The sequence below is a fragment of the Sinocyclocheilus rhinocerous genome, unplaced genomic scaffold (genome assembly GCF_001515625.1).
Source record: "Sinocyclocheilus rhinocerous isolate Xijiao unplaced genomic scaffold, SAMN03320098_v1.1 scaffold926, whole genome shotgun sequence".
Classification (NCBI taxonomy): domain Eukaryota; kingdom Metazoa; phylum Chordata; class Actinopteri; order Cypriniformes; family Cyprinidae; genus Sinocyclocheilus; species Sinocyclocheilus rhinocerous.
In genome coordinates this window covers 829,842-840,200 of record NW_015648536.1, presented here as the reverse complement: position 1 = coordinate 840,200, position 10,359 = coordinate 829,842, and the positions used below count along the sequence as shown (strand labels likewise).

General features: G+C 36.4%; 1 protein-coding gene across 5 annotated transcripts in view; it reads left to right on the top strand.

Moving 5' to 3' along the window:
• unc5db (unc-5 netrin receptor Db) overlaps positions 1 to 9,265 on the top strand; it is a 119,816-nt gene extending 110,551 nt beyond the window's left edge. For all 5 annotated transcript variants that reach the window (XM_016514514.1, XM_016514515.1, XM_016514512.1 and 2 more), the window contains 5 exons: positions 1,081 to 1,308; positions 2,623 to 2,772; positions 6,098 to 6,262; positions 7,627 to 7,805; positions 8,766 to 9,265. In XM_016514514.1, the coding sequence (XP_016370000.1) occupies positions 1,081 to 1,308; positions 2,623 to 2,772; positions 6,098 to 6,262; positions 7,627 to 7,805; positions 8,766 to 8,949 (906 nt within the window). In that variant the 3' untranslated portion in view covers positions 8,950 to 9,265. The remainder of the gene's footprint in view (positions 1 to 1,080; positions 1,309 to 2,622; positions 2,773 to 6,097; positions 6,263 to 7,626; positions 7,806 to 8,765) is intronic.
• The last annotated feature ends 1,094 nt before the right edge of the window (positions 9,266 to 10,359 follow it).

Genomic DNA, 10,359 nt, shown 5'->3' with positions numbered 1-10,359 from the left:
AGAGTAGCACTTGTTGTTTGTCATTTCTCTGATCACAAATGCAGACAGAGTTTTATGTTTACGCGGCGCGATGCAATGCAACGCAATGCGTAAAAAGACAGTATAAGTCATTATAATCAGTAATTATGTCCCCACTGGACACGCTTTCACGCTTGAGGTATTCGGCCAATCACAACGCACTGGATAGCTGGCCAATCACAGCACACCTCGCTTTTTCAGACCGATGAGCTTTGTAAAAATCGACGTGTTTCAGAAAGGCGGGGCATAGAGGAGAAACAATAATGTACAGTATGTGGAAAATAATGTGTTTTTTTTACTTTAAACCGCATAAACACATTTCATTACACCAAATACACAAAATAATGTTCTTTTTAGCAGCATCATATGACCCCTTTAAAAAAATCATATGTACCATTACATATCATAGTCTCATTTCCTATGTTAGAATTAGACTTTGTAGACAACTCTTTGACACACGCTGCTTCTGAGAATCATGTTAGCTGATAAAGAAATGACAAGGTTAATTAACTTTAATTGCTAATGTTTCCTACGGTTTTATTGTGACAGAATGAAAAGGCTGCTCAGTAAAAGGGATAGTTCACCAGGATGATTTTCCCCTTTATGGAACAAAAAAGGGTATATTTTAAATAATGTACTAGTGGCTCCTCTCCATGGAATTACGATAAGCTTCAAAACGGCACAAAATCTCCTTAAAGGGATATTTCACCCAGAAATGAAAATTCTATCATCATTTACTTATCCTCAAGTTACTTAAAATCTTTTTGTCTTGTGTTTGAAGGTTACCATTGACTTGCATTGTATGGACCAAAAAGAAAAAAAATCTGTGATATTTCTCATAATTATGCAGGTTATAATGCATGATGGTGGGAGAATGAAAAAAATAAAGAATTTGATATTTAATTATAACTTAACTTATAACTTGTTCCTTTAAAGTTCATACATCTTGTGAGCTATATATTTCATACAATGAATACAAGCATTCATTAGAAAGTTAAAAAAAGGCAAATTTTTGAAAGAGTCACGTTACCATGATTTGATCATCTCTTTCTTGGTTCACAGGAAATTATGTCAGTTGACGATGAATCAACCTCCTGCTATTGCCTGATGGACTCGCATAGCTGTCACTTGTTGCTGGATCAGCCGGGCTGTTATGTACTAGTGGGGGAACCCATCACCGATGCTGCCATAAAGAGACTAAGGATTGCTGTGTTCGGCAGTATGGAGGCCTCCTCCATGGACTACAGCTTGCGAGTGCACTGTGTAGACGACACACCGCATGCCTTTCAGGTGACAGCAGGACAGTGAACGTGGCCGTAATCTCATTACTCAAATAGAGTGCAACAATCAGGTTCTGAAAGTAAAAATCCCATTCATTTCCATAGGGGAACTGATTTTTAACGGTAACTTACTGAGCTACAAGGTAGTCAGTGATGTAGGCTTTTGTTAGGCCACATTTGTTAAACATATTTAATTTTATGTATTATTAATCATGTTATCAACTGATTTCTTAGTGAAAAACCACTTTAATCCATGATTCTAGTTTTATATTGTGCTCAGTTGTTTTTAATATGGATGTGATTGACAGTGCTTCTTGGGATTGTAGTTCACCCAAAAATAAAAATTTGATGAGAATACTCATCCTCAGCCATCCAAGATCATTTAAAATACTTTTCAAATACTTTTTTGCCTCAAATCAAAGTTTCTAAGCTGTGGTTCACCTTGTAGCTGGGTGGTTTGGTTCATGGCTTATAACTCTTGAAGACTTTTTTTAAAAAATCCCTATGGGGAAAACTAGGCTGCTGTAAGAACTTCTTACATTTAAGTATTTTAATGTAAATCTGTGGTGTATCACAAGAAGATCATAGTAATGCTAGACTGCATTTGCAGTAGGGTCCAAAAGTCTGAGACCACTGGTGAAAGAGTGGGTTTAGAATTATGGTTTAATTGTGTGATCAGAATGTCTGCTTTTGTCAGTGCTATTTTCAAACACACAACCAGAGGATACAAAAGTCAAAGTCAATTACAGTTGTCTTGCATGAGTGCTCAGATTCCTGTGTGCTCATACACGCGCGCACACACACACACACACACACACACACATAAAGAGAACACTCATCTTTGCAATGCAGTGAAAGACAAAGCAGTTTTGACAGATGAACACTGCCTCACTTGAAATCAAAGAAGCCAGTAATCAATTTAAATAAAATTTTCTTTTCAAAGCTTTAACCAGCACTTCGTTTGAAAGCTCTTTTTTTTGTATTTCTGAATGTTTATTAGCTGTAGAGCTTTTGTTCCTTCCAAAAACTGTACCTTTTTTTAGCTACTCAAAATCAAGTTCAGATAATATTTCTTATATTGAATTTGAACTATAATGGATTGACAAGATGTTACACTTTAAATTGGCTTTAGTGTTTTAGCCTTTTTAGCCATTGCAGTAATTTCTCTTCTGAACTGGTTAAACATTCAGCACCTCCTAAGCAAAGTAGCTGCAATATGGTTGTCTAGTCTGTCCACATTTTCTTTCTATACCACTTTCTGCCCTTCCCTATGTTTTTCCCCAGTGTCCTCACTCTGTTTTTCCTGTACTTCCATTTTTTACAGAGAGTGGTTACTGCTGAAACCAGTAGAGGAGGTCAGCTTCTTGAGGAGCCCAAGATGCTGTTCTTCAAAGGAAACTGCCTCAGTCTGCAGGTGTCCATCCAGGACATACCTCAGTTTCTGTGGAGCATCAAACCATTCACAACCTGTCAGGTAACATGCTAAAATTGGTAACCTGCTCTGGCCAGTACTGTAATGTACACAACTGCGTTGTAGACATCCGAGGTAAAGCTAGTCTACACTCTAAAAAAAAATGCTGGATTAAAAAACGACCCCTGCCAGGCTATTTGGCAACCCAGTGCTGGGTAAAAAATGGACAGAACACATGCTGGGTTATTTTGACCCAGCTCGTTGGGTTTTATACACATTTTCAGGGTTGTATTTTGACAGTGCTGGGTTAAACAACCTGATGCTGAAGGTTAATCATTTCAAATAATATTAATGTAATCTGTTCTCTGTTATGGACAGGGACAGTTTATACATTTCAATATGTCAAACAAATAGCATACTAGATCAACATCAGCCTTGGTTGCACCATTTGTTTGGCAGGAAGTGATATGGTGGTTCTTCGTAGGGCTGGGTGATTTGACCTCGATTAATTGAACACTTTACCTCAATTTCGATTATTTAACGATTATTTTATTTTTTTAAGTATTTTATTATTTTTTTGCCCTCATAGTTCATTAAAGTGTTGTAGTGTAAAAATACTCCACTATTAAATGTGGGATAATTTTTTTCTAATGAAAGAGTGCATTTCTTTTCTTTGTGATTTTAAAATAATTGAAGGAAACAAACTATTTATGGTTATTTGTTGAATATTTCGAACAATTGAAATCAAAGCTTGCTTGAAATGAAGACATCTTATGAAAAATGTGACATTTCAGTTTTATTGTAAAAAGCAAGTTTCCAAAAAAAATTTGAAAATAACTTTCGTTTTTTGCAAACAAAATAAATGAATATTGCCATGTCAAAAGTAGAAAATAACCAGCATCTCTTGCAAACAAAATACATTTAAAATATTGCCATGTGAAAAATAGAAAATAACTTGTATCTCTTGTAAATTAATATTATTTTAAATAATGCAATGTGAAAAGTAGAAAATAATAACTTGCATCTCCTGTAACCAACACTCAAAATGGGCATTTTCAAAATGATATAATAAATTATCTGTGGAGTATTTTGAGCTGTAACTTCACAGACACGTTCTGGGGACACCAGAGACTTATATTACATCTTGTAAAAAGGGGCATAATATGTCTCCTTTAAATCATGAATGTATGCAAATAGAACACTGCTGATTAAGAGAAAAAGCATGACACCATCTCATTGATCTTGTCCTGTCACTCTATATGTGTATTTACTCTAGGTTCTTACTGGCTGTTCACATAGTCTTTATGTCTAAAACCGCGAGACGCAGCGCTCAGGAATGGTTTTAAAAAAGCACAGCGCAGAATGCCTTCTCCATTGTGTTATGTCTTCCTGCTACTGTAAACAAAAGCTTGCAACGCTTGCCGTGCCTCTGGGGTCTTCTGATTGGTCCACTGTTTAGGAACTGACATTGATGAGCGGCGCTGCTTCTAAAAGTTTAAATTCTTTTAACACGCCACTTACGTGCGAGACACTGCAAAACATGCAAGTGCAACGGTCATACACGTCCATATAGCGCTGACGCGGTAGCATGTTTTTAAGGGGAAAGTATTAATAGGATTAAAAAAACGAAATAACCGACATATGAAAATTATGTCGGTTACAGGTTCTGAATTTCGGTTTCGATTTCTTTTCGATAAATCGTCCAGCCCTAGCTCTTCGTAGATCCAGTGTATGCTGCATTTGTAGAAGCCTGCAGACATTAGCTGCAATGCAAATATAAACAAAAAAGGTATAATTTGAGACTAAATGCATTTTCCTGTTTCTACAGCAATAGTTTGATAGGAAAACAATGTAATATAAACCATAATTTCATTTAAGAAGATACCTCACAAAATTTGTCTGGTTTTGACCAGTTTGGCTACCCAACACTGGGTTACACAGCAACTGAGTTAACCAAAAACTATCCAGCACTTGGGTAAAAACAATAAAATAACCCAATGAAATGACCCGAATGGCATGTACCTAGCATTAGGAAAAAACTAACCCAGAACTTTTGTAGAGTACACATAATATGAGGTAATTTTATGCAATCAAGATTTTTGTTCTGTTTTTCCAGTCATTTGGTAAGATATTAAAGCTTGTTTTTAGAGAACATAAATTCAATTAAATATTTATTTTTTTAAGCATTAAACTGCCATCTTGGTGTTAGATGTATTTACTGGCTAATTGTTTTTTATTCATTTTTATTATTTAATAAAAGCAATTAGCACGTGAGGTAAGAAAAAATTAACTATTCTCTGAAAACAAGTCTTAATATGTTATGCAATTTTGCTTCATTTTGCAAAGTAATTGTGTCATGTTTTAACATCTTATAAAATTTGTAATGCAAAACAATACAAAAATACAATGTTTTAATACGATTTTCTGACAATTCTGTTATATAATCTCTTATATAAAGCATAGAGTAATAGTTTTAGTTTTCATTCATACAGCACTACAAGTTTCAACTCTGAAGACCGACACTCATGCAGATACAGAGTGACAAGTGTTTGGTTCTAGGTTCTGGCATTTCATCAGTTCAGAGGTGCTTCTGCCTCCTGGAACATGCTTTAAGTATGCCTACTAGAGGGAGAAATTAATCCCGGCATTAAAGGGTTAGTTCACCCAAGATGGATATTTTTCTTACAAAAACTCATGGATTCGCTACAGGGGGCCTTTATTCATCCTACAGAGCCGTCTGCGGCACGTTTTAATATGAATGCGCGCGCTTTATTTGACGACTTGTGGACTGTTCAACTGCAACACCCGCTGACTGCAATGATAGAGCTTGGAATAGCCAGGACAATTTTTAATATAACTCCGACTGGATTCGTCTGAAAGAAGAAAGTCATATACACCTAGGATGCTTCGAGGGTAAGTAAAACACAAGCTAATTTTCATTTTTGGGTGAACTAACCCTTTAAGGCATCTGCTGTCCCATCAAGCTTCTCTTCTGCTCAGGGTTCCTATTACTGTTGACATGGAGCATCTCGCAGGTCATTTCAATATGCAGGGCTGGAGAAACAGTACGGGAGGGGTCAAGGACACTCCCTGCAGATGTGCTGCTTCACAGAAATTAATTATACATCAAAGGCAATTGCTTTCCCTTATGCTGCCCTGCTCCCAGATACGGTGTGTTGTACATAACCCAGCACTGACCCCTATCATCGGAATTAACAGGGATTAGAGTTGGTGTCTCTTTTGTACTGATGGTCTCAAAGACGAGTCTCTTAACACGCATGCTTCCACATTTTTCATGGATCAGGCACTTTCCCTGACTCAGCTCTCTGATCTCTCTCTCTCTCTCTCTCTTCTTCTCTTTATTTCTGGTGTCCTCATCCCGCTGCAGGAATTCTCCTTCACCCAAGTGTGGTATAGTAACCAGCAGCCTGTGCACTGTGCCTTCTCACTGCAGAGACATAGCACCTCAACCACCCAGCTCTCCTGCAAAATCAGTGTGCGGCAGGTCAAAGGTCACGAGCAGATCCTGCAGGTCTACACCTCAGTGGGAGAGGTCAGATTGATAATGTCACTGGGTTTAATAACATCTCTGTCTGTCTGTGTCTCGGCCTCATGTTTATTTTTTTCTGTGGAACGAAAAAATAATTTTAAAGAGTCTTGACATCTTACAAACAAGGACAGTTTTTAATGAGAGGCTGTCAATCTCTAAAAAGGAGCACCATGAACACATTATTTAATGATTTCAGTGCAGCTCTCATATCAAATATGCTGCTATTGATATCTAGCCTGTACCATACACTCTTAAAAATAAAGGTTCTTTATTGGTATCTATGGTTCCTTGAGGAACGTTTAACATCCATGGAAACGTTCCATTGTGCAGAAGGTTCTTACAGTGGAAAAAGTTTCTTTAGTTTATTGAAATGTTCTTCATGCCAAGAACTGCTCACTGAAAAGTTCTTTGGGGAACAAGAATAGTTCTTCTATGGCATCAGTGCTTGAGAAGGTGCCTATTTGGATTCCGAATCACAGTATAGAGTTAAAGAGTAATGTGAATAATGACTTAAAATTCAGATCATATTCACTCAGAGCTTGAAATATAGTGCATGTGTTGTGCGGACTATTTTTGTAGTGTTCTATGGTGCTTTTTATGCATTTTGGAGCTCAAAAGTCTGAATTTGCAGTTGTTGCGTGGAAAAAATTTGACAAATATTCAGAAATTCTTTTGTGTTCCAAAGAAAAATAAAAAACAGCGTACAGGTTTGAAATGACAAAATGAGTTAAAAAATGGCCGTTTTCATTTTATTTAACTCTTCCTCTAAAGGTTACTGTCATTTGGGGTCAGATTTACTTAAAGCTTGTGCCAGCGAGCTTTTGGCATTAAAAAACTACTGTCAGGATTTAATAAAGACGTGCAGTGAAAAATTAGCGATGAAAAGGTGTGGACAGTTATTTTTGCAGCTGACTTATTGCATATGTATTTGTAAGAGATTCCCTTTTAGATGTGAGATATATGGGAGGAGAGTATTTATGCAGTCATGCAGTGTGATATACTAAGGTTTTCAGTAGTTAATTTACTGCCATTATTAAATGCCCCCCAAAAATTTGTTTCAACCCATTTTGTGCTTGCCATGGCTGCAATAATTGCTCAATTGCACCACTCTTGGTAGTTTGCGTTGGTCATTATGGAAATGATCCGGCTGCGTCTGTGTTCTTTAATTTGCTCATGCTCATCAACCGCAAATTTCCACTCCCATCAGCACTTTTATGGGATTGCGGTCTGACGTTAATTTGCCCTGTTTAGTCATTCTGACCCTATGTTTTTAGGACATGGGTAAAATAAACCATAAGTGTTTTTTCAAGCTCCTTTTTAGGTTAAAAAATTGCATGCCAAAACCATGTTTTTTTTTTTTCTTTCAGAGTGAGAAAGAGACGGTCCCATTTTTTATGCAGGCAGATTGCACAGTGACTTCACAGACGGGGGCCAAAGCCTTCAAAATCCCCCTGTCCATACGTCAGCGGATATGCACCACCTTCGATACTGCCAACGCCAAGGGCAAGGACTGGCAGCTCTTAGCTCAGAAACTCCACATTCAAAGGTGAGCGCCAGAGAGAGATGTCGCCAAGGCAACAGGACTGATTGAAACTTATTGCAGCAGTGCTCACTTTAACAATGCCCTTGAATAATAAGCTGAGACTGCACTCCACTTTGCTCGATCATTTCACTCAGAACTCATACTCCTCAGGCTTTTCATCTTTATTGAATTCAGTTTCTACAAAGGTTAGAAGTTAAAGAACCACTAGAGATTTGAGAGATATGAGCCACCACCTTCCCTTTATCTATGAAGCAATTGTATGGCACATTGATAGTTTATATAGATTTTGTTTCTGTGTAGATGATCTATGAGCTGAATGCAATACAAACCCTAAACTTTCCTTTTAAATCTGAACATTTTATTTGTCAGTTGGGTCTAAAATTTCGTTTTTATTATATTATTATTATTTTTTATTTTAACAAGAGTTGCATCCAAGTAACTCTACAAAAGGAAACCATGCAAATAAAAAGAGAACTGTTAAAATTGAAGACATGTTTTTCATTCCTACTAATACATTTGTGCTACTAATACATAAATGCATCACAGTTATGAAGCTATAAACTGGTATTGCAGCTCTAATTTGTGCCATTTTAAATAAATGACTATTCATATTTATTCAAAAAAGCAAACATCTTGTTACCTTTTCTTGAACCTATGTCACATGACCATTTGAGTTTGGAATTATATTACAACACTGCCATCTACTGGCACATTACAAGTAACAGCACACACGTCATGTATTAATTTCAGCTGTAGTCCTTAAAAAACAACAGAAGGATACATACATAAGGATAATCAGAGTCAGGCTATAATGCACATATAATTTAATGCAAATATAATAAAAAGTTATCCAGACGTGCTTGCAAACATTGGGATAGAAGATTGACATATATAATATGATCTTGCTATGTACTCAAATAACGGCATCTTCTCTTGTGAAACCTGCATTTCCTTTCGGCACAGGAACCTGTCCTACTTTACCAAGCAGAAGAGTCCCTCTGCTGTCATTCTCAGTCTCTGGGAGGCCAGGCATCAGGACAGTGGAGATCTTGACTCCCTTGCAAGTGCTTTGGAGGAGATCGGAAAGATCCACTGTAAAAGTCTGCCTCAGAGTCCAGATGACAAAGAAACAGACTTTACGTTTTGAGGGACTACTGAAGACAACATGTACTCAACCAGGTGCAATTCCCCAGCATCTTCAATTTAGAGTCCAAGCGGAGCCAGCTGAGGCATATCCAGTCTGACAGAAGACTCAGACAAGATGCGACCAATCAGAAGGTTTCACATATCTGTACATGTGCGAAGGAAGGATGAGTTGGTATGAATTTGGCACAGATTTAACAGCTTCAAAATGCTTTTCTAAAAGAGCCAAGCCATCACAACTTTCATAAAATTCCACCTTAGCCTTTCCTTGGTGTTTATGATTTTATTATTGTTAGTAGTAGTATTATTATTATTGTGTGGGATTTTATTGGTGGCCAGACTGGGATGTTCTTGAGCATTTCCTTGTGTCAGCATCATAATTAAAGGAATAGTCCATCCCAAAATGAAAATTCTATCATAATTTACTCACCCTCATGTTGTTCTAAAGCTGTATGACTATTTTTCTTTGGAACTAGTGCTGTCAAATGATTAATTGCGATTAATCGCATCCACAAAAAAAAGTTTTTGTTTACATAATACTGTATATATGTGTGTGTGTACTAATTTATTATGTATATATAAATACACACACATGCAGTATATATTTTGAAAATATTTACATGTATATATTCATATAATTTATATTATATCTAAATATATTTAATATATAAACATAACATATTTTTCTTAAATATATACATGCTTGTGTATGTATTTATATATACATCATAATATACACAGTACGCACACACATATGTAAACAAAAACTTTTATTTTGGATTAATCACGATTAATCGTTTGACAGCACTAACTGGAACATAAAAGAAGATGTTATGGAAAATGTTGGTATGCAAACTGTTTCAGTTTTTCTATTTCTATTATATGGACAAAAAATACAATGGAATCCGAAACTGTCAAAATATCTTCTTTTGTTTGAAGACTCTTTTTATTTTTGGCTGAACTATCGATTTAATCTTTTCCTTTTTTCACTAGTGTTCCAGAGTTGCGAAGTATTTACATCCCTTCTGCATGTTACTACTGACGTGTGCTTTGTTTGCACTATATGATGTTTAGAGAAGGGAAGAGAGGGAAATACACTCCTGCAAACTGCCTTTTTTGCTCATCACACATTGTGATCGTGACTCACGACATTCTTTTATCTCCGTCTTAATGGGATCGGTTGAATAATAATTCTAAATAATATATGGTAATATAAAGCAATAAGCCCCAAGAAGCCGTGGTTTACAGTGAATTTATAACAGCTAAGGGGCGTTGTTAAAACTAAAACCCTCTTAGCTGTTATAAATTCACTGTAAACCACGGCTTCACGGGGCTTATTGCTTTTGTCAAACGGTTATTCCATATGCGTAGTAAGGTTTCACAAAATAAAACAGAGCAAATAAAGTGTAATGAT